Source organism: Eptesicus fuscus, chromosome 23 (genome assembly GCF_027574615.1).
Source record: "Eptesicus fuscus isolate TK198812 chromosome 23, DD_ASM_mEF_20220401, whole genome shotgun sequence".
Classification (NCBI taxonomy): domain Eukaryota; kingdom Metazoa; phylum Chordata; class Mammalia; order Chiroptera; family Vespertilionidae; genus Eptesicus; species Eptesicus fuscus.
Window position 1 is genome coordinate 20,944,338 of NC_072495.1, and position 24,112 is coordinate 20,968,449.

The 24,112-nt window shown below is 50.0% G+C and overlaps 2 protein-coding genes and 1 non-coding gene across 3 annotated transcripts in view; 2 read left to right on the forward strand and 1 right to left on the reverse strand.

Annotated features, from left to right (window-relative positions):
- The window catches only part of NCAPD3 (non-SMC condensin II complex subunit D3), a 44,449-nt gene extending 42,984 nt beyond the window's left edge, over nt 1–1,465 (reverse strand). Inside the window, exon 1 of the mRNA XM_054712747.1 lies at nt 1,373–1,465. Coding sequence (XP_054568722.1) covers nt 1,373–1,436 — 64 coding nt within the window. The 5' untranslated portion in view covers nt 1,437–1,465. The remainder of the gene's footprint in view (nt 1–1,372) is intronic.
- Nucleotides 1,466–2,094: 629 nt separating this feature from the next.
- Nucleotides 2,095–23,874, forward strand: VPS26B (VPS26 retromer complex component B). The gene is made up of 6 exons (XM_008142523.3): nt 2,095–2,781; nt 10,936–11,092; nt 16,132–16,296; nt 19,282–19,457; nt 21,044–21,186; nt 21,599–23,874. Exons 1-6 carry the CDS (start codon nt 2,559–2,561, stop codon nt 21,743–21,745), a joined length of 1,011 nt encoding a protein of 336 aa, XP_008140745.1. The 5' UTR covers nt 2,095–2,558; the 3' UTR covers nt 21,746–23,874.
- LOC114231960 (U6 spliceosomal RNA) lies at nt 13,406–13,508 on the forward strand. The gene has a single exon (XR_003617995.2). It is a non-coding gene; the product is annotated as a U6 spliceosomal RNA (small nuclear RNA).
- Nucleotides 23,875–24,112: the final 238 nt, after the last annotated feature.

Below are 24,112 nucleotides of genomic sequence, written 5' to 3' on the forward strand. Positions count from 1 at the left end.
GGCCCCACCCTGGGTCCCTGAGTGGCAGGAGAGGTGGACTCTGCCTTTGTAACCTAACCTTTCTCTGATGATGTTGGGATAGAGAAGCCTTAAGTCCGATCCTTCCTCATGCACCAGGGCCGTGTCCCTGTGTTTGAGCGGAGTGTGTTTGGAGGGGTGGGGGGCCTCACCTCAGTATTCGAGAGGGGCACGGCCTCCCTGTGTTGAATGGAAAGGGCCTAATCGTTTTTTCTGCATTTTGGGAGCATCTTCCCCAGCCTCTTTTGTACCCCGGTGATGAGCTTAACAAACATGTTTGAATAAAACCACCACCACCACAAAACCAGGTGCTCCTTCAAATGAATATTCTTTAAATATTTGCTCACACCGATATAGAAACCTTGGGCAGGGTTTTATGGATGAAGAACACCCAGAGATGGTAGGCCTCAACCTTTCTTGCACAGTTTTGACAGTATACTGTGCTCAACGGGTAAAAAGCCTGCAGTTAACTAGATCCATCTTCCTTAGATACAATTTGCCCATCGTCTTTTGCACTTGAACTTGACCCTGAAGGAGGGAGTCTCACTCTACCTCAAGCAGCTTCCCACAGCACTGCTTCCAAAGGTATAAAATGCACTGCCTGAAAGAAGACCTGGAAAATATAATGCGTCTCCTCTACATGATTGAAAATGAACAAAATAGCTACAGCGCAGATATTAAATGTAAAGCGTGAGTTATTAGTATTTTTTTTTTTCAGCAGTACAGGGTACTAATCTTCACAAACCCCTAAGAGGTAGCTATGATGTCCCATTTGACAGATAAGGAAACCAAGGCTTAGCAAGGTTAAGCAACTTGCTGATGGATGCTAAGCAGTAGAGCCAAGAGATCAATCCGAGTTATCTCTGACTCCAAAGATGACACGACTGGAAAAGATTGCGGTGAAGAGTGAAGGCTCTCCTATGGCAGGCCCAAGATTTGGCCATTTATTAAGGAGACAAGGGGAAAGGTTAAAAGACCTGAAGAAGAAAGGTTAAAAGACCTTAAGGAGAAAGGTTGAAAGACCTGTCAGGTCACATCTGAGTCTTCCAAGGGGATCCTAGCGTGCAGATTTGCAGAATAAGAAGGGGAAGGCCGAGAAAACATGCAAAAGAACTAAACGATATCGGGCAACATAAGCTCTTTTTTTTTTTTTTTTGACGTGATTCTATTTTAGCTCTGTTCTAAACCCGGCTCGCTGAGAGTGCAGATCTGCAGGGCCCAGACCTTGCACAGCCAAACGACCCACTTCCACCCCACCCCACCCCACCCCAGCCCAGGCCTAGGCTGGAAGAGCATCACGGGCGCAGAATACCACCGCCCTGCCTCCCCGATTCTCGAGGCCTCGTCTCCTCACCTGGGCTGAGATCCACCGGGCACCAGGGCTGCAGGCCGCTCCCGAGGCCCGGCAGCGCCACCATGATCACCCGGAAACCCGCTCCCCGGCGCTGCGGTCAACTTTCAAAGCTCGCTCCCGCGCGCGCTCCGAGCCGCCCCTGCGGGCCAGTCACCACACGTAGAGCTTCCCACGGACCAATCATCGCGCCCCGCCGGTCCCATGACACTAGCCAATCAGCAGGGCATTCTGCCGCATGCGCAGCGGAAGGGGCGGGCCAAGAAAGGAGACTTAAACCGAGGCTCCGCGAAGGGATTTTTTTTTTTTCGTTTTCCCTTTAAAGTAGGGGGGTTAAGAAATAAGTTAAATTCGAATAGTGCCCTTCCCGCCTCGTTTTCCTTAAACGGGAGGGCACTTTAAAGGGAATTTGAGACAAGAGACTTCCTACAGGGATTGTCACCTTTGCCCCCTGTCAAGTGACATTTCGCGTGAGTGTCAAAGGGCTTCCTTTACCCCGTCAAACAGCAGTCGAACGTTTGTACGTATCCAGATGTGGACGGTAAACGTCTACCGAACCAAAACAATAGAGGGAAAGCAGGGAAATGAAGCCCTGCGACAGGACATCTGCAGGTCTCTTAATTTGACGGGATGTGTGGGCCCGAATGCTGGGAAAAGGCCGTAGCTACCATGTCAACTAAGGGAAAGGCAAGCGCCTGCGCCCCACTGCACATGCGCAGTGAGCACCCGGCCCGGCTGCCGGGTGGCAAGGGCTACAGAGGCAGAGGCGTGCGCCTGCGCGCGGCGTCTCCCGAGCCTCCCGCTGAAGGCCGCCTCCTCCTCCCCGCCCCCCGCCGGGATCTCCGGAGCTTGCTCGGGCATCGCACCGCAGGAGCTGGCAGGTTCGCTCCGCCGCCCCGAGCCGCAGGGCACCGGGTGGGCGGCAGCAGCCGGTAGCCCCGGCCCTGCACCGCCCCCGTAAGCGTGGCGTGGCCGCCCTCACCCCCTCGCCGTCTCCGCTGCTCGCGCCCGCTCGGGACTGGCGGGCCCGCGGCGCATCTGCGCTCTGGGCGCGCAGCCGGCCCTGCCCTGCCCTCCGGGTGTAGCGGGCAGTCGTGCCGCGCCCCCCTCTGGCTGCGCGTCCAGCCCGCTGGCCTTCCCTTAGGGCAGCCCAGCCCCGGAGAGCCCGGCGCGCCCGGCCGGCGGCGAGATGAGCTTCTTCGGCTTCGGGCAGAGCGTGGAGGTGGAGATCGTGCTCAACGATGCGGAGAGTAGGAAGCGGGCCGAGCACAAGACGGAGGACGGGAAGAAGGAGAAGTATTTCCTCTTCTACGACGGCGAGACGGTCTCCGGGAAGGTGAGCCTCGCACTCAAGCACCCCAACAAGCGGCTGGAACACCAGGGCATCAAGATCGAGTTCATCGGGCAGATCGGTGAGTCGGCGGCCGGGGTCTCCCTCCCCCCCTACCCCCCCCCCCCCGCACCCCCGACGTCCTCGCGCCGCGCCAGGCGCCCACTCGGGGCGGGACCCCGGGCCGCTCCGGCGAAGGCCTGCGGTCCCCTGCGTCCCCTGCGGTCTGAGGCCCGCCCGCCCGCCCGTGGTGGCCTCCCCTGCGTTACCGTTTTCCCTGCCCAAAGGGACAGCGCGCCACGAGGCGTGGCGGTGCCCAGGGCCCCGGGCGCGACCCTGCTGTGCGCCTCTTGGTGGCGGGCACCGCGGCCCAGAATGCCCAGTTGTCCCTTCCACATGCCGCTCAGATGACACGGACCCACCAAAGTCTCAATAAACCCTTCCGGGGCTTTCGGAGCGAGATGCCCAGCCTTCGCTGCAGGTGGGCTTGTTAGCGGGAGGGGAGCCTGGCCTTCCTCCGGGGCCCGAGTTCAGCTGGTCTGTGCCTCAGTTGCAGTCTCACCCACCCCTTGTTACTTCTAGACTTGATGTGGGAGGAGGGATGGCTCACCATTGCCTCCTCCCTCACCTCATCTCTGAACTTCCTGTCTTATACGTGTTTTGAGGGAAAAAACGCTGCAGTCTTCAGATCCAGCGTTTCTTGTCTACCTAAGCCTGTATTTCTAAGCCTTCTCGATGAGTGTTCGTTTTCAGGTGACTCGTTTTCTCCTTAAAGACAAAGAACGGATGCTCCAAAGACTAAAATTAAGTGGTCAAAATTTCTCAATGCTCCCACAGTCTTTAATCATGGTGATTAGCAATTGGAACTGGACAGTGAAAGGCAGTTAAACAACTGCCAGGAGATTTTGGAAGCTGCCAGTCTAGATGCAATTGTCTCCAATTCTAAGGCTGTTTGGAGTTTCCTGTTTATTAAACACTCCCATGCACTTCTGAAATACATTGTTTTTGTCCTAGGTCAGGAGCAGATTTCTCAGTGAATCCCCCGCTGTGGGTTGAAAACCTCTGGCAGGGAATTCATGCCCTATACCACATGCTGCATGTTTAGCTCTGTTTTTAGGCACTTCCTGGGAAAGCTCGTTAGCTTCTCTCTCAGGTCCTCAGAGTTCAGGGAAGAATCTGTTTTCCCTTTTTACAAAGGCCAGAAACACTGGGCGGGGTGGGAGTCCCTGTGCAGGTCTCTGCAGCCGGTGCTCAGCCTGAACTGTTTACCTCTGGCATTTCATAGAAAATGAAATCGGGTGGAAGACCAGCTGATCCCGCAAGGAACCCTTTTGTCAGTTATGTCAAATCCAGAACGAGTGTGGCCTTTTATGTATCGGAAATGGGTCTAAAGAATGAGTTTCATTACCCGCTGCTCTCCGGCATCTAGCTTACATAGGGTTTCTCAACAGCATGCTGTTGACATTTGGGGCCTGGTCATTCCTTTTTGGTGTAGAATGTTTAGCAATGCCCCCCCCCCCCCCCCTATTTCTACCCACCCAATTCCGGAAGTACCCCCTAGCTGTAACCTCAAAAATGTCTTGAGATATTGCCTTACGTACCCTACAGGGTAAAATCCCCCTTAATAAAGAGCCACTGAGTAGATAGGATGAATCCCCAATATTTTCAGCTGAGTGTAACATATGAGATAGTGAAGTCCTTGCCTACTTAGCATTCGGATTTTCAAGTAGTAGCTTGAACACTGTTGCATGGATTCTTTGGCTCTGTCATACCAGTGGAGACAGGCAGGCTTAGCCTGTGTCTGAACCACCGTTCCAGGTGGCAAAACCTCGTCAACACAGAAAGGTAACCCCTATGTCTGCTGCCCCAGCAGGACTGAAGGAGCTGCTCAGGGGGGATGGGATCAAGACCTTCTAGTCCAGTGGTCGGCAAACTCATCAGTCAGCAGAGCCAAATAGCAACAGGACAACGATTGAAATTTCTTTTGAGAGCCACATTTTGTAAACTTAACCTATATAGGTAGGTACATTGTTATTCACTTAAATTAGGGTACTCCTAAGCTGGCCTTTGCTAAAAACTCAAGGGGCCAAAGAGCCGCATGTGGCTCGAGAGCCGCAGCTTGCCGACCCCTGTTCTAGTCTAATCGAAGAAGGCTGCTTCCTGTACCTGCCCCGGCTGGTTTCTTGTCTAACTCCTTGGATCCCAGAATAGCGTCCCTGGCGAGTTTTCTCAGAACGTTTTATTGCTCCCCCTGACAACTCTTCCTGGGCCCCTGAGCACTCTGGGCTGACTTGACCTTGTGACTTTGGGGACGCTGTGCCTTTCTCTGGGCTGCTTTCTTCCCTGTAAGACGAGGATAACAGAATCACCCCGTGGGAATGTCGTGAGGTCAGAGAGTTGTGCTTCCTGCGGAGTGTGGCGAATCTGTGCCATATACCTGAGACAGTGTGCCAGCTGACCTCAGGGCACCAGAGCGAGGCCAGTGAGTAATTTTGTTGAAGTTGTGGTCTTGTGGTTTTCTCCTTCATTGCACCACTTGGCTGTGTATGAAGTGGGTGGAACTTGGTCAGATTCTTTCTGAGATCTGGCTGTATGGTAAGGAAGTTGATTGATATCATTGCGCTCTGCCTCCCTTCCTCGTTGATTTCCATTTTAACTCAAATTTTTTTCTTATAAAGCGTAGTCTTTGGTTCTTTTCTTCTCCCTGTCTCTGTCTCCCCTTCCTTCCCTTCCTCCCTCCCTTCCTTCCTTCCTCCCTTCCTTCCTTTCTTCCTTTTTTCTATCCTTCCTTTCTTCCTTCCTCCATCAGAAGAGTTAGTTCCATATTTTGAAAATGAAGTGGTTTATGTAATTAACCTTATCCTTATGACTAATTTATTTTTCCTCCTGATGAAAGTGTATTTGTCGCTGGCTGGAGGGGGTCAGTGAGGGAAAAAAGGGGACGTATGTAATACTTTCAACAATAAAGAATTACTTTTAAGCCCTGACCGGTTTGGCTCAGTGGATAGAGTGTCGGCCTGTGGACTCAAGGGTCCCAGGTTTGATTCCAGTCAAGGGCATGTACCTTGGTTGCGGGCATATCCCCAGTGGGGGGTGTGCAGGAGGCACCTGATTGATGTCTTTCTCTCATCAATGTTTCTAACTGTCTCTCCCTCTCCCTTCCTCTCTGTAAAAACATCAATAAAATATATATATATATATTTTTAAAAAGAATTACTTTTAAAAAAGAAAGTATATTTGTCCCACCTGTGTATTCATTAGAGGGACAGCCTGGTACATGCAGGGGCAGCTATGCTGGTTATGTAAATTAGAAAAGGCTCAGTTTATAATAAAACAGACTTTGCTGAGGTCAAGACTTGTAAGGACTAGAGATAATATACATGAAGTGCAAGGCTTGGCGCGCGTAGTAGGTACTCAGTAAAAAGGAGTTAAGATGATCACTGTCCTTTTCTCTTTCCATGGTAAGCTGGACCCACAAGAAGTTTCCAGGGGCCAGGCATGTAAATCATTCCACCTGTAGTTACCCCTGATTCCTATGCAGACTGTCCATGGGGAATGTTCAAAGCAGGTTAGCCTCCCCTTCCGTCGGCCTGGCCGCATTGCCTTCCTAGTGTCTTCTCCTGGAAGTTACAGTAGCCCACACAAAACTTTATGGAAGGGACTCTGCACAGGGTCCTTGCAGACACAGCTACCCGGACCCCTTTGTGCCCCATTCTCCTAGTGGCCCAGGCCCTGCTCAGAAAAGCTCCTATCTTTTTTGTTTTTGTTAATTCTCACCTAAGGATATTTTTCCATTGATTTTTAGGGAGAGTGGAAGAGAGAGGGAAAGACAGAGAGAAACATGGATGTGAGAGAAACACATCGATTGGTTGCCTCCTGCACCAGCCCTGATCAGGGCCTGGGCCGGGGAGGAGCCTGCAGCCAAGGTACGTGCCCTTGACTGGAATCGAACCTGGGACCCTTTGGTCCACGGGCCAATGCTCCTATCTTGATGATGATTTAGAGGTAACTTTTGTTCCTGGCTCCTTCTCACTCCATAACTTGCTCTAGTAATCTCATCTGCACCCATGACTTCAGTGGCTTCTTATATTCACGTGACTCCCAAATCCTTTCTGTGTTCTGACCTGTACTCTCTTCTGAGTTCCATGCCTGTGTTTCTCACTGCCTGCTAAGTATGACCACCTGAATACCCCCACCCCACAGGTCCCTCAAAGAGGCATCCAAAACAGAAACCCCTTTCTCTTCCAGCCCTACCGCTTCTGTAGTTTTGTTTTGTTTTCCATTTTGGCTTATGGCACCTGCATCCATTCAGCCTCAGAAATTTGGGAATCATCTGAGACTCTTCATTCCTCCCCCCATACATCTAATTGGCCTCTTTTTTCTTTTTCTTCCTTCCTTCCTTCCTTCCTTCCTTCCTTCCTTCCTTCCTTCCTTCCTTCCTTTCAGAGAGAAGGATAGAAAGAGAAACATTGATGTGAGAGCAAACATTGATTGGCTACCTCCTGCACACCCCCTACGGGGGGAATCAAGCCTGCAACCCAGGCATGTGCCCTGACTGGTAATCGAAGGGGCAGTCTTTTGGTGCACAGGATGACACCCTACCAACTGAGCCACACCGGCCAGGGCTTCCTCTCCATTCTTAATGCATTTATTATTTGTTTGTAGCAAGTAGTCTCCTAACTAGTTTTCCTGCCTTTGTTTTTGTTCTTCTTTCAGTTCACCGTCTATAACAGTAAACTATCTAAAAGGCCATTCTGACATTGTCAGTCCTCTCCTTAAAATTCTTATCGATTCCGTACAGGGTTAAAGGGGAGGAAGTAGGTATAACTCTTTCCTGAGCTGGCCCCTGCCTTTGGATGTATCTGAGCTCATCCTCACCAATCAAGCCTGTACTTTAAAAACTCCAGAGGATTTCTCTATTTTAATTTACCCAGGAAATGCTAAGTAAAAGGCACATTGAGATGAAATCGATTGATTGTAGTCTGTTAATAAGTTGTGGCAGGGCTTGGAGCAGAGCAGCTCAGGGGTGTGACTGCCCGGCAGATTTACTGGGGTCCAGGAGATCTGAGCAGAGTGGCCAGCACGAATCGTAACGGGTTGCCAGTTAGCAAACAGTGCTCGGGAAAATCAGGGTGAAGAGGAGGCTCGTTGCAGGTCTTTTTGCCTTTGCTAACTTCTTTTCTTCCAAGACCACCATGGAGCCTGGACCAGCAGCAAGTCTCAGCTTCTTTCAGGGGATGACCCTGGGCTGCCCAGCCAGCTCCATTTCCTCCCAAAGTGGCAGGTTCGCTCCTCAGCCGTTGGTGGCAGGTTTCACCATGAAAGCATCCTTCCTGCAAAATTCATTTCCTCCTGGGAGGCTGGAGACAGGGAAGTTACCTTAACAAAACCACTTGGTCAATTCCGACTTTTAGCTTGAAATGGCTAGTCCCCGAGGGTCTTGGGGGCCCGGAAGAGCTAGGCATGATTTGTGCCTGCATCTTTGGGGGAAAAAAAAATAGAGGCAGTTTACTGCCTCTTTAGGATCCAAACCTCTCACTAGAACAGCCTTGGATTGTTTTATTTAAGTCCTGTCAGAGGAAACCAAACTTCCTGGCAAGGAGCAAAATACGGTGCTATTTCTGCCCCTTTGCCTTAGCAGTGTTTGCCAAAGCACTGCAAACAGCTTTTAAATGACAAATGAGAAAGTCCAGTCCGGCCCCACTCAGACACTGATCACTCTTCCGTGACATTTGGTAGAAGAGCTTGTAGTGGTGTGTGTCCAGGAGGAAAGAACCGAAGCAGAGCGTGATGCTATGCAGGGAAGGCCCTCTTCCGCCAGAGGTCCTGGCCACCACCAGGTCCCCCCGCTGGGTCAGGCAGCCCGTTGCTAGGATCCTCGGATGCTGGCAGCCTCACTGCTCTCTGAGGGCTCACGGGGCCTCCTCTGCTTTGTTTCTCATGGTGCCTCTGAGCTGTGTAATCACGTTCGTGTGTTTTTCCATCCTCCTTTTCCCATCTTTCTCTTGGCTCTGGGATCTCCCACATAAAGGTCATGGATGTTGGGGCCTTGCTCTGCCTGCTTTTGTCCCCTGAAACGATGGCTGGAATCCAGTGCTTGGGAATCGAGGTACCAGGTTCCCCAGTGGAGGGGTCCGAGCCCACGTCAGAGCCAGGATCATCCACTAGGGCTCAGGTGGCCCTGGACCAGCAGAAGTGGAGGAGCCCTTGACGTGGGCTGGCCAGTGGCTCTGCTCCTACCCAGTCACTGCACATCATGTTCCTGAGCACAGTTACTGATTTTAGAACTAGCATTGGTTGCTCACCTTCCCCCCCCATAGTTTGCAACTGTCCTCTCCCATTTAGCAACTTTGTGGATTATCACTCACTACCCAGAATGGTGCCCACTGCTGGTTCCATTTAGTGTTTGGGAGAGAAGGTGGATTGTTTGTAATATAAGATGGATAAGATGGATCAAAGTGTAACTACATAGGAAACCAGCAACAACTGTAATCACAGAATACAATGTACATTCACACAGATGTAGCAGCACTGTATGTAGCCACACCACCGCCACCTTTAGGGAGGCAGGAGAGCTGGTTCTTTGACCCAGGATGGCCTTGATTGTTAGAGGACTCAGACCTTGCACTGTCCAGGGTGGACCCAGAGCAAATACGTCTCCGCCCCACACCCCCTGATGCTGAGGTCTCCCTGAGAGAGCTTGCCTGCTGTGTCCTGAAGATCCAGGACCAGGCCTGTGGGTGGTTGTCCCAGACACCCCTCCCTGTGGACCTGTCTCTTCATCCCCAAGCAGCGGAAGTGGCGAGTGCGCTCTGCCTGCTCCATTTTCCCGTATGGTCTCTCCTACTTCAGGGTGCAGCCTAGCATTGGCCTGCAGCTCAGAAATACCCCAGGGGTGCACCTGGACTGCACCTTGGCCATGTGTAGTCAGTCAGTATTGAATGTCTGCCATGCAGCCGGGTGGGTTGGGAGGACGCGGGGAAGCTGGGCATATATGCCTTACCTCTAATCACGATGTATAGAGTACTAGCAGAAGTTAATACTTAAATAGCAGAGTACAAAGAGGCTAAAAATAATATAGGATAGAGGGTGGCATGAACTTATATCAACGAAATATACCAAAACTATTTCTAGGGGAGGGTGAACCTAGAGCCTAGCTTCTCAAAGTGGGGTCCCGGGACCAGCGAGATCAGCCCACTCCCCAGACCCCCTGAATCAGACTAGGGGTGAGGCCCAGCAATCTTATGTTTTCATAAGCCCTCTAAGTGATTCTGATGCCCACTGCAGTCTTAGAGCCACTGTTTTAGATGGAGGTAATAACATTAAAACTTCTATGTCAGATTGGCCACATGGATCAGCTAGCAGCTAATACATATACATATATATGTGTGTGTGTGTGTGTGTGTGTGTGTGTGTATTAACCTCACCAAGAGGATGTTTTGCCATTGATTTTTTAGAGACAGGGAAAGAGAGAGACATATTGATGTCAGAGAAACACATCGATTGGTTGCCTCCTGCACATACCCTGACCAGGGCCTCAGCCATGGAGGAGACTGCAGCCAAAGTACGTGCCCTTGACCGGTCGAACCTGGGACCTTTCAGTCTGCAGGCCGACGCTCTATCCACTGAGCAAACTGGCTAGGGCATAGCTAATATTTTGAGTGTTTGTTATCTATTAGGTACTATTCTAAGTCATGTCCCTTCATTGCCTCCTTTAATTCTCACAAAACCTTATGAAGTGAGTTGTTTTACCCCCATTTTACTAGGTTGTAGAAACAGGCTCAGTCCCATAGCAGCCAACCCTAGACTCTAAGCCAGTTATTTAACCGTGCTGTGACTCCGTTCCCTTATCTTTTAAACTGGTGATAAATGCCGATGAATATGCTTTAAGAGTTACAAAATTTTTTTAATGTGCTTTAAAAAATGTGGTGTTTTTGATAGTGGTTCCCCTGAAGTGTCCCTTACTGAGGTCTGCCCTGCTGTCCTGAGCAGGATTATATGGGGTTCTTACTGTGCCACGGGATTTCTCTATATAAAACGGAAGTGTTGGGAAAGGGGGAGGTGGAGCGAGACCAGTATATGAGGAATGCAGTGAAAGAGCGGGTCAAGGAAAAACACTGGTCTGTTGAGGGGGGAGGTCTCTTAGGAGACAGGCGCCCACAGCTGGGATGAAGCCCGTTGCCAGGCCCCGGGGTAGCTCAGGGTCTGATCGAGGAGGCCGATGCTCTCTCCCCAGAACTCTACTATGACCGCGGGAACCACCACGAGTTCGTGTCGCTGGTGAAGGACTTGGCCCGGCCGGGAGAAATTACCCAGTCACAGGCCTTCGACTTCGAATTCACCCACGTGGAGAAGCCGTATGAGTCCTACACAGGGCAGAATGTGAAGCTCCGGTAAGTTGTGCCCCACCTCGCCCCCGAAACTGGCCCCTGTGGAGCAGGACCTGAAGCTGCCCACATTTTCGAGAGTCTGTGAAGATATCGAGAAGGAAGAATGCAGAGAGCAGTGGTATGCTGGTAGATGGTTAGCAACAGGCTCTCCGGGAGGAACACCCCTGCTTTAGCATTTGTTCATTGCTGTAGTGTAGATATTCCCACCATGGCCAATTTCAGGCTACCAACCTGACATCCCGAATGCACAGGTGGGGAGACATGTACAGTAACCACATTTAGCAAACATTACCGACATACGGGGACACTAAATATAAATTCCCCAAGAGCAGAAAATTGTAGCAAAATAATTAGGAAGCAATGAATTTTTGGTATGTATTACCATTGTTTTGGTATGTATTACCATTGAATTTAATATAATTCATTCAATTGTAAGTTTATATAATTGCAAATAATTGCTGCGTTTAACCACCGGTTCATAAAATCCCTAAAAATTCAACAGTCGACTTTCATCAGGACATACTGACCCTCCATCCAGTTCTCAGGACAGCAGTGTGATCCTGAGCTCTGTCACTCAGCTTTTTCACTAGAAAAGTGGGTAATAGGTTTGTTTCTAATTCTAGATCTGCCTGCTCCATTTTTTCGGGGGGTTGATAAGAGAATAAAATGTAACAGTGTAACAAGTTCTTCAAAGATGAATGAATACAATTTGAGGACATAGGATTGCTTTTATTGTTCCAGTCTTGGAAACTCTGAGGATAGGGACTCATCCCAGGGGCTCTGGGGTTTAAAAAAAAAATCCAGAGCAGCTCTAGTCTCTTGGATGTAACCCAGGATTATGTGATGTCACTGGGATGAAGCAGACTTCCTCCTTCGCTCTGGACACCTGGTTCGAGGTCTTGGTACTGTCTTTAAGATCAGCTTGTTCTCACCTGAAGGCCTGGGTTTAGGTTGCTGCAGACTTTTTTTTCCCCCCTTTATTTTATCTTATACTTTTATTTTTTAGTTACTGTTGACATACAATATTGTATTAGTTTCACATGTACAACATAGTGATTATACATTTATATAACACAAAGTGATCACCCTAATAAGTCTAATAATCACCTGATACCATACATAGTTATTACAATACTATTGACTATATTCCTTATTATTTACTTTACATCCTCGTGACTTTTGTTTATAACAGGCAGTTTGTTCTTCTTAATCCCTACCCCCTTTTCACCCTCCCACAATTCCCTTCCCATCTGACAATCATCAATTTGTTCTGTGAAAGCAGGGACTCCAAACAGATAGACGTATGTATATCCACATTCATAACAGCATATTCACAGTAGCCAAAATGTGGATGCCCCCTGAATGTCCATCGGCAGATGACTGGATAAAGAAAATGACTGGATAAAACAAAACATTCAATGAAATGTTATTTAACCTTGAAAAGGAAAGAAATCCTGTCATATGCTACAACACGGATGAATCTTGAAAACTATGCTAAGTGAAATAAGCCAGTTGTAAGACAGATACTGTATGATTTCACTTATATGAGGAGCTTAGAGGAGTCAAAATTATAGAGACAGAAAGTAGAGCAATGGTTGCCAGGGGCTGAGGGGAGGAGGAATGGAGAGTTAGTGTTTAATGGGAACAGAGTTTCAGTTAGGGAAGTTAAAAATGTTCTGCAGATGGATGATGGTGATGATGGCACAACAATGTGAATGGACTTAATGCCGCCAAACTGTATACTTCAAATGACAAATGGTTAAAATGGTAAATTTAATGTTATGTACAGGGTGGGCAAAAGTAGGTTTATAGTTATGAATACATGAAACAGTTTATTCTTGTATTATTACTTATTAATTATTGTATTACTTTCTATACAACAATTGTAAATTTACTTTTGCCCATCCCTGTATATTGTAGAGGACAAAAACCTTTTTTTTTGCCTACCCATCTTAGGTTCACTGACTGGGCCCTGCAAAATAAACTTGACAAAAGGCAGATTAGCAAGAGGAAAAACAAGTTTATTCACATGTGCATTGTGCATACACGTGGAACTGTGATGAGTAACTCAAAAGGGTGGTCAGAACTTGGGCTTTTGCAAGCATTTAACCAGAAGAACAATAATGAATATTAAAGAGAAGTGACAAGACAAAGGAAAGGGACTTTGAGCTCCTAGGGGCAACTAATTGTGGGAGGTGAACCTGTGGGGAAACGGGAAAGATGAGGGCGGTTTTAGCGAGGCTGGCTATAGATTTCTCTGTGTATTCCCTGGGCTGCTGAGAGTGTAGAGTTGTCTCTGGTGCTTAAGAACATCCGGCTCACTTCGGGAGCACATGTAGTAGAACTGGAGCGATACAGAGAAGGTTAGCATGGCCCCTGCGCAAGATGACATGGAAATTGTGAAGCGTTCCATATTAAAAAAAAAAAAAAGAAAGAAGAAAGAGGGGCGGGACAAGAATTTTTCATGTGCCTGCTTCTTCTCACTTCCTTTCAGCTCTGTATGAGCCAGAGTGGCTTATTTGGGGGTGGCATACTCCGAACCCCGTGTTCATTTTACCACAATAAAAAAAGCAAATAAAGGAAGGTGTTGCTGTACAAATTAAAGGCTTTAGGATTCATGTTGAGAAAGAGGAGGCCAAGAAGGGAAAATCAGCTAAGGGCAGTGTATAGAAGGTATAAATTTCACATTAGGGCTTGTATCTTATTCCAAAGGCAGAGGGAAAACGTGAAAAGATTGTTTGGGGCTCTTTTTGCTTTGTAAGCAGGGGAGTGGTTATTTTGGAAGAATTTAAAGTCAATATGTGGTATTTGGTGGGTGGGTAGAATGTGGACACAGAACTGTTACAAGGCTGGAATGAGGGCCTAAGAGTTTTGCTTTCGGGGACACGATGGGAACAGGCAGAAAACCAGGAATTTAGTAGACATCCACAGAGTTTCCTAGCGAGTGGAGCTGCAGAGGGGGCTGCCAGGAGGAAGAGATGGTTCGTAGATAAAATGACTCATCCAGCTTCAACGTTTGGAGCGCTGGCAGCAAAGAGAGGTGTGAGAGTTCACAGGCCGATTGGAAATGCAGGCCTGGCACGCAGGGTGCACTGCTGGAAACATCTGCTCAGCCCACAGCTGATCCGCTCTTCCAGGAGGGGAGCTCAGGGCCTGTGGGCGGGGATGGTAGGAGCTGAAGCCTGGCAATGCGCTCCTGGGCAACGCTGGGGAGAGCATTTCAAAGAGGAGGACGCGTTTTACGCTAGCACAGACCTGACGCTGAAAAACACGCCACTGGATTTGGCAAGTGGGAGGCTGGGCGGTCACTTCAGGAGGGCAGTGTCTGTTGGGTGGTGGCAACAGAAGCCAGGGGTGAGGCACGGGTGGGTCCCTCTGTGACAGCTGTCTCTGAAGGAAGGTCAGGAGTGTGAGGTCTGGGCAGTATTTGGGGGTGGGTGTGGAGGGAGGGGAAGGGGTTGATGATTTGGGGACTTTTTTTTTTTTTTTTTTTTAATAAACTCAAAGGAAGAAGCCTTTAGCTGGAGAGAGATTGGATGCGGTAAGAAAATTGGAAAAGTTGAAGGATCGAGATGGCCAGACAAGGCTCCCATATTAGAGTCACTCGGGTTGAAGCCTCTGTCTCTTTCCAGAGCAGTTAAATGTGAGGCGTGCCTGGGCACCGGGATTTGTAAAGCCCCTCCCCCAGGTGGTTCTGATGTGCACCCAGATGGAGCATCATTCCGCCAGAGGGAGGAGGCCATGAGGTGCTGTGGGAAGGAGGAAAGGATGGGCAGATACACACACACGTTAGGCCCTGGGAACAGCTCAAAGCAGAGAAGGGTGAGAATTATAAACCTTGGCTTGGAAGGCCTTCATCTTAGTATAGCAAAAGCAGTGTCTTCCCCTGAGAGGGGGAGGGGGAGGCGGGGAGCCTGAGCAGTTAGAAAAGAGTTGGGAACAAATGTCTTGTGGAGTGTGACGGAAGTTACTGAGATGAATAAGAAGACTGCCAAGCAGCAGTTGGTGCCACCCAGAAGAGAGTGGCCTGGTCTGTAGTTGATCTGGTTAGCAGTTTTCTCCAGGAATGCTTGAAAGACAGGGGGCATTCTCTAAGTTTTATTTAGAAGAAAATAGAATCAAAGGGGTGTTTCTTCCCTCCCCGGGTATTAGAGTTAAGTCAAGGGGACAGGCATGATGGGGAAGGCCACCCTAAGTGGCTGGCGGTAGAAGTCAGACTTGGCATACTTTCTGAAACTTCCGGACTTGCCCCTACCATGCCCACCCCCTTCTCCGAGGAGCCTAGTTCCCCGGAGATTTTCTTTGTCCGAGCACACCAGGTTCTCTCCCTCTGCTGCTTACTTAGAAGGCTTGCTCTCCCGAATGCCCTTTTCTCTCTCCCCCAGGCCGGCATTCCTGGATCCAAGTTAGCACTTTGTTCTGATTTTCCCATTTATTTGCCCACCTCCTGCAGTGGTCCGCGAGCGTCCCCGGAGATGGTGTCTCTTATTCACCCTATGCCTCGCAATGAAGGCTTTCTGAATGAAGAGCTGACTTAGTTTCTCCATTCCTTATTCCTCAGTTTAACTGTGAGGGACTTGAAAAATGCTTCTTGCTTGAATATTGTTAAACAAACGGGTGTGCAAGTTTAAGAGTGTAAGACAGATTCCTGTGCCCAAAGAGCCAGAAGCTACTTGAGGACATAAAACCTGCGCACAAATACATGGTAGAGAGTGGTGAGGGCCACGAAAGGCAGAGGAGTGACATGCGCCCCGAATACAGAGCGGAGGAATCACTGATTAGAGCAGCGTTCTCCACCAGAGCATGAGCTCAAAAAGGGGTTCGGGGAAGGGTCTCTGCACACCCTGGAATTGTAACTGCAAAATCTTGTGTGTAAGTGCATCTGGGCATTTTTTCGGGGAGGAGGGTCCATCCACAGAGGTAAATTCTCTAAGGAATAAGAACCGCTGTAGGGGTTCTCTCAAGTGGGTCAGTTCGGCGCATGAACCTAGGTAGCCCTGGAAACAGGGAGTGTTCCTTCACCCCACGTCCATCTTCTCCAGGTATTTCCTCCGCGCCACCATCAGCCGCCGCCTCAACGATGTTGTCAAAGAGATGGACATTGTCGTTCACACGCTCAGCACGTACCCAGAGCTGAACTCCTCCATCAAGATGGAGGTTGGAATCGAGGACTGCCTGCACATCGAGTTTGAGTACAACAAGTCCAAGTAAGTGCCCGGTGCCCCGGGTTGTGGAAGAACTGTTTCGGGGGGTTAAGATAGAAGCTGATCAGAACGCAAAGTGATGGAAGCCCCTTGCCTCGGCTGGTTCATGCTGCAGGAGCGAGCACAGAAATAAACAGGGCATATATGTGCCAGGAAATCAAACCTCATTTGACTTAAACTAAACTCTATTAAATTAAGAAGGTACCTTAAAATAAACAGCTTATGATGTCTTTCAGAGTCAATTAAACTAGCTTTAAGACTAATGGTTTTGGATTCAAAGTACAGCTGTTTCCTTCTACTGCTGAGAATCACCTCAAATACCGGTCCATTGTCATCTGTCTCCTGTGACCAGTATGCCCTTAGAAGGCGAATGAGGAAACCAGACACCGCCTCAGGCCGCTGCTTCCTCTCTGAACTGAAATGAATTGTAGCAGAGTACCTGCTGCCTTTTCAGGAAGGCCTTGAAAGAACTTTTACTGGCAAGTTGGGAAGCCTTCTCTGTGTTAAACCGTGTTTACTGTTAGAACACGAAAATACTTAAGGGCTTGTAAATCCCGTGTACAGTTCAAAAAGGCACCACAGCTTCTTTTCAACATAGTGCATTCTTGAAAATGTTTGAAGATCAAATGTGCAGAGCGAAGAGTGGATTCTAGTCACAGGACCGCCCTTACCACAGCCCCACAGCCAGCCAGCTCAGGGGAGAGGGAGCTGAGCCAGAGGCTCACCTGTGAAGGGGCAGGGAACAGGGGCTTTTTAAACCAGAACATATGTGCTTCTCAGCACAGGGTGAGGGAAAGGTGTGTTTTTTCCCCTGCCCCGTGGTCTGGAACCAAGTGGGGTGTCAGTAAAGTGATCACTGTGTCCCAGAGCGAGCCTGCGTGGCCTGGGCTCCTCCTACCGAACGGGCAGGGCGACAGGAAATGAAGGTTGATCTAAGGTACGTGTAAGGGAACAGACTTCTTCCCCTTTCTCCTCACAGTTTTGGGGCTCTGTGTGCCTTCCTGAAAAGGAGCCACCGAAGTGCATGCCCACCAACGCCCTGGCCACCAGACAAAGGGGGTGGCTGGCAGGCAGTGCCACTTGCAGGAGCTCAGAATAGCCAGTCAGCAGTGAGTTCAGGACCACCCGTGGATGTGAAAGGCACTCAGAGTCAGTGCGTGACGTGGAGGACTGGACGCTCCCAGAATCTGGCCCTGCCCTCGCAGAGCAGCCACCCCGTGAGCGCAGGTCTGAATGACGTAACAGAAAGGGCCGCGCTGTGAGCCAGGTTCTGTTCTGTCACTAAGGACGTGGGCTAAGGTTAGCAGGTTCTGAAAATGTTTGTACCTCTGGTTCCTGAAAAAATGAAGGGCTTGCATCAGGTTAGCGGTTTCAAGCACACACAGAAAGGGTAAGTGAAAGAGGGGAGGGGAGCCAGGGCTCAAGGCCCACCCTCCACCGAGCAGCTCTTATATATTAATGCTTCTTATGAGATTGTATTTAGAATAAAGGAATGTTCAGCTTAGGAAAGTTGGAAAACCCCTAGAATCTGTGTTCTCTAAGCATTCTTTCCAAAATGCTCAGTGGCCTACATTCTGCTTTTGTAACTATTCTTAGGTGTCTGCAGTCTTCCCAATTAGGTTATTAGCCTAAGTGATGTGAAGTAATGGAAAGCCCTGGCTGGTGTGGCTCAGTTGGTTGAGTATCGTCCCAGGCACTGAGATGTCTCGGGTTTAATTCCCAATCAGGACACATGCCAGGGTTGTAGGCTCAATCCCCGTAGGAGGTGTGCATGAGGCAGCCAATCACTGTTTCTTCTCTTCCTCTCCATTTCTCTCTCAAATCAGTAAAAACATAAGACAAAAAAAGAAATAATGGAGAGAACATAAGCTTAGGAATTAGGGATTTTGGTTCACATCCTGAGTCTGTCCCCTACTCAAATCCTGGTTAAATGACTTACCTTCTTCAAACTTCCTTTTCTTAACCTATAATATAAGGAGGTTAAATTCTGAAGTCCCTGCCAACACTCACATCCTATGACTCTGATCTTCAGGTTTGGAGATTTTGCTCTCTGCCTGCTATTCCTGATATAGGGCTGTGCCTGTACAGGCCACCAGAATGCCTGTCTGACCCAGAGACCTACGTGGCCAGATTCCCGACAGCTCACAGAGCACAGTCCTTGTAAGCAGAGCCCAGAGAGAAGGTGGATGGGATAGGATGTGGCATCTTGCTCTGCTGCTCCTGCCTGGCCTGTCAGGTCCATAGCACACAAGACTTGGCTGCAGGCCGTCAAGGCCCAGTTCCCAAAGGACATCTATGGGGCTGAGAGAGGAATAGAAAGACCTGGCTTCTGCATTTGTGGGACTGGCCTCTTATACATTAGGATATCGAAAAAACATACACAAATATGAAACATGCCCAGCTGGTGTGGCTCAGTGGTTGAGTGTCAACCCATGAACCAAGAGGTCACCAGTTTGATTCCAGGTCAGAGCACATGCCCAGGTTACGGGCTCCATCCCCAGTAGGGGGTGCAGGAGGCTGCCAATCAATGATGTTTCTCTTTCATGGATGTTTCTCTCTCATGAATGTTTCTCTCTCTATGTCCCTCTCCCTTCCTCTCTCTCTAAAAATCAATAAAAACATATTGAAAAGAAACGAAAATAAATTAAAAAAACAAACAAATATGAAATATATAAAAAAAAGTTATAATTGAGCAGATAGATAAAATAAGCAAGCCTGAATGGGTGATGTAACATATTGGAGAAACATCCTTTGAGCTGTATATGGAAGAATGGAAGGAACAGAAGTTACTTTGATTCAAATAAAGTACATGTTGGGAAATTAGGCTGCAAGGCAGCGTGGTGGAATGTGGGTGAGTGTGCACTGTGACCCCACCTTTAGCCAGCACGCAGGATAGGGTACCTTCTCCTGAGACCAGAAAGGCCTGGAAATACACAAAGGGTTGGCTGCTGTACACACATCTTATTTTCTTTACTTCCTGTTCCCCAGATACCACTTGAAAGATGTCATTGTGGGGAAGATATACTTCCTGCTGGTGAGAATCAAAATCAAGCACATGGAGATAGACATCATCAAGCGGGAAACGACGGGCACAGGCCCCAACGTGTACCATGAGAACGACACGATAGCCAAGTATGAGATCATGGATGGAGCACCAGTAAGAGGTAAGCCTCGTGGCCCCGTGGCCCCCCCCCCCCCCCCCACCACCACACCTTGTCTCCAGGCCCTGCACAAAACTGTGGAGGGGCGTGAGGGACTGTACTGCCAAAGTGAGATTTCTGTTAACCTATAACTTCCTAAGCTCTAATGGTACACTTGGGCTGAGTCTGTGACACTCCAGCCTGCCACCTGCCTTCCCCCAGAGAAGCTCCGCTTCTGCCTTGACTACATCATGAGCTTGGACTGGAGACTGAGTTAACCCTGTTACAAAAAGCTTGCAAATTGGTTAACATACACAGTTTGAACATGTTGTAACTTCTGCCTGTTGACATTCTGACACTCTTTGCTGTTAAGGGGCAAGAGATTAATACAGAATAGTCATTTTTGTTACTTAGTTCCGGCTCTGGTAAAATGATTAATTCTCTGCATTCACTCACCAAGTATAAATACTCTGGCCAGCACCATCAGGGGCTACAGTCAGCACTGGGAACTGGACGGGACGGGAACTAGTCCTCCCCCGCTCACCCCTCGGAGCTAACATTACTTGTGGGATGGGTGGGGTTGAGAGCTTTGTTTGGGGAATCTGTGATTATTTGGGAGAAGCCATCACTTATGTTCTGCACTGGCTCTGCTGCAGCTGACCATGAAGAGTGTATTCTTTCACTGAGAAGTGCTTGTTGATGCCAAGGTCTAATCCACGCAGAAGGAGTGTCGTAGCTTAGCAGCCTGGAACACTGGGGACAATGTTGAGTAGCACCGTGCCAGGTCCTTGGGGAGGGAGGACTGAGCTCTCCAGACTCCCCGCGTTCCAGTTTTCCACCAGCTGTGCAAGCAGAACCAGTTGTCATTGTCCTTGTACAAATGAATTGGGGCAATGAGAAACATACAAAACAGCAGATAATGAAAAGATCATTTCTATTTAGCTTTACACTGCATTATAGGTTTGGCCTTTCTTAGTACAACTACTGCCCTCACTTTGTCCCACTTATGCTAGGAAAGGCATGGTGTTAGAGCTGGAGGGGATCTAAAATGGTCTGTAGTTTGTTTCCGTAATTTTCCACCTGAGAAAATTAAGGTCCAGGGAAAGCAACAGACTTAGTTGTTAATGGAGAACTGGGACTAGAATGAGGATGTTTCCCAGACCACTATACCATCCGCCAATCCATCTTAGTGATGTATTTTGGGGGGCATGCCCTAATTAGGATGGAAGGACGTAGCATCAGAATTGCTGGGTGACATGATGAGTTAGCTAGAGTTTGACAGTTGGCTCTTGGAAACCCAACAAGGAGACACATTCCATGTGATCAAAAGATGTTTGACAGTGGCTGCCCATCCCCACTGCCACTCACGGTCCTGTGTGGGGACAGTGGGAGGACATTCAGAAGCACAGCTGGACTAGAAGGGAATTGTAGTCACCTTTTAGCTTCAGCACATCACTGGGCAGCAGAGTGCAGCTTCCCAAAGGCGGCAGCAGTGTCCTGCGTTCCACGCCATGCTCAGATGCCCAGACTCCCTACGCTGGCCAGAGTGACTTGTGTAAGGTCGAGTGGCCACTTTGTCCCTCGCTCTGATTCCTGCCTGGCCCTTACAGGAGAGTCTATCCCGATCCGGCTCTTCCTGGCGGGCTACGAGCTCACCCCCACCATGCGGGACATCAACAAGAAGTTCTCCGTGCGCTACTATCTCAACCTGGTGCTGATAGACGAGGAGGAGCGGCGCTACTTCAAACAGCAGGTGAGGCCTGGCACCTCCGCCCGACCCCTGGGGGCCTAGCGACAGAACAGGAGGGCGTCGTTCTGCAAAGATCAGGCTCCTGTCTGGCAGGTTAAGCAGTATGGTGCAAGTCTCTGCCACTGTTAGTGTACCAGAGGTGGAAACGGGTCACCTAGAGCCCCAGAGCAAGAATGAGGGTTCCCACAGGTACCTAGAGTCTGCTTCCTCGGCCCAACCCCACAACCACTCTGCCTTCCAGCCCAAAGCTTCCAGAGTTCCCTGGGACGGAGGTGGGACAGCTGCTGTCTTTGCTGGGAGATAAGCAGAGGAGGGTTTTGCCTAAGATTCCCCAAGAGAACATTAGAGCCCCCGGGCAACCCAACCGCATGCCTTCCTCTCGTGCCGTCACGTTGCCCCTCTCCCCATTTTGCAGGAAGTGGTGTTGTGGCGGAAGGGCGACATCATACGGAAGAGCATGTCCCACCAGGCAGCCATCGCCTCACAGCGCTTCGAGGGCACGACCTCCCTGGGTGAAGTGCGGACCCCCAGCCAGCTGTCTGACAACAACTGCAGGCAGTAGGCCCCCAGGGCCAAGGAGCTGCTGGGATCCCACCCAGCGCCCCATCTACCGGACACCAGCGGCTGGGGGAGGGGAGGATGGTGTGAGCTCAGCTGACCCGTTACTTGCAACCTGAAAACAAATCATGTTTTTGACTTAAATTCTTTTTCTGAAGAACCTTGGGGGCTTGGGCCAGGAGGCACTCTCCTTGGGGTTCTGCAGCTGGCGGAGTAGTGAGAGGTAGCATCTTAGAAGCGAGTGTCCCTCTGGGGCAAGAGGCTCTGCAGGGGCCTCGCACGGGGCTGCCTCGCGTCGCATAGGAAGACAGAGTGCCAGCGTCCTCGGCCCAGCCTCTGGCTTCCTGATGCAGGATCTGACCACGTCCCTGGGAGCCTGAGCTGCCAACGCGCCCCGGGTAGTCACCTCTTGTCCTCCCCTCTACGTCCCTGAGGGAGGGGCAGGAGTTGGGCCTGCCCCATCCCAGGTGGCCAGGGTGAGACTCGAGATTAGGAAGCTACCTCTTTGGGAGTCTTGGATGTGGTGCTTTGACGTTTCCACAAGCCACCTCCTTTCTGGCCTTTCCCTCCCTGCTGGGACCCAGACACCTCTCCTCTCCATCTTCTGTGGACTCTTGTCGGTAACATCCCGGGACAGAGCCTGTGGAAGGGCCTTTAGCTGACTGTCCCCTCACCCACGAAAAATCGTGGCTCAGAGACGCCCTGGGGTCATTGTCATGTATGGATGGCAGCAGTGTCAACACTGCATGGAGCTGTCTGCCTTCCATGTCACTCCCGTCAGCCCTGGGGGCTGTGTGGTTCTGGGGTATTGTTCTGTGTGCCCAGCCCACAAGCCTAAACAGGGACACGTTTCCTTTAAGAACAGATCCCAGGAAGGGGCCTTGACCCCTTACTTCCCTAAGCGTGGATCCTCTCACTCCTTGCTCTCCATTTACTTTGAGAATTGGGGCTGGCTTTCAAACACTCGGACATTTTGTTCTTACTATTGCCCACGCCCCTCCACTCCCCACCTAACCCTCAGGAGGGCGATGAGGACTCAGCAGGACCTGCCACAGCCTCAGAACCGGCTTGCCAAATCATGTCTCCCCCAGGTGACTGGCCAGGGTTGAGGACCATTGCCGTTTTTCTTTAAAAACACTCTGGTGGGTGTTCTTGTTCCACTAGAGGGGTTCCCGCCGCTGCGCTGCCCTTGGGCCTGTTGCAGGAACAGTGTTGACATCCTTTTCTGCTTCACCTGGAAATGACAGGAATTCCTCTCTTGGCCTCCCGTCCCTTCTTGGAAGACAAGCAGACCCCACTGGCCAAAAGGGCAATATTCGGTGGTCTCGGGTCTCTGTAATTTGGCAAGGAGAGGGGTTGGTTGGTTCCTGTGTCATTTTTCAGTTAGTGTGGGAAATAGGGATGACGCGCCTTCAAATTTCAGTACAATCGTGGGCCTTTGGGCAAGGCCCGAGGATCAGGACTGAGACTAGAAAGGCATTTCGGCTAACACTGGGGGCGGCAGCACCAAGGAAGGTGAGGTGGTTTCCCTGGGCTGGGCCCCAAGTTCAGTACAACGGACAATCCCCTTGGGGACAGGGCCACTCGTCCAGCTGTCCCTGGATTTGCAAGGCTGGGATGCAAGTGTGTGGGGGAGGTGGGCTCTGTGCTCCTGGCCTTCTCTGCAGAGCCTGAGACTAGGCTCTGGTGTGCCTCCCGTAGATGCTGTTCTAGCTGGAAAGCACCAGACAATTCCTCTGCGTCCCCACAGACAACACAGATCCAGCCTCCGACTTTTGTAACATCTTAAATCTTTCTTCTGGGAGAACTAGAAGATAGAATTTGCTTTTATTCTCTCAGGACCTGTGCACAAGCTAGACCTTAAGGTTTCCTCTTACTCCGCCCTCATTCTCCACTAATTTGCCCAACTGTGGGGGTGAGGGGAGGCTCCTGTCCCTCCGTTACAGGTCTCCACACCTAGGAGTGCATAGGTACTAAACCAAGCAGTGCAACTTGTAAGTAAGCAGCTGCGGTGTTTACATGTTTCTTAATGTATCGTCTTTTCAATGGCTGTATTTTAAAAAAAGAGCGCTTGTTTCAGTCGTCTCTCTGATTAAAGGAAGCCCTGTGCTCGGAGGCATCGTGCCCACGGTCCACCAGGTTCTGTGGTCTCTTCTGCCTTACGCTGTCTCACCTCACACACAGGGGAAGACAGATCCCACGGTGCCAGCCAGACGCCTGCCCGCTCTGTGTGGCTGTGAACAGTGATGGGCGCTTTCCTAATACCTGTTCCAGACCAGCACGCGACTGAGAAAGGAAGCCCCGTGTACTTCCATCTAGCAACTTGTCCTGCAGCCCCTGATGGTTTAAACCCCTGTGGAGCCTACATGAC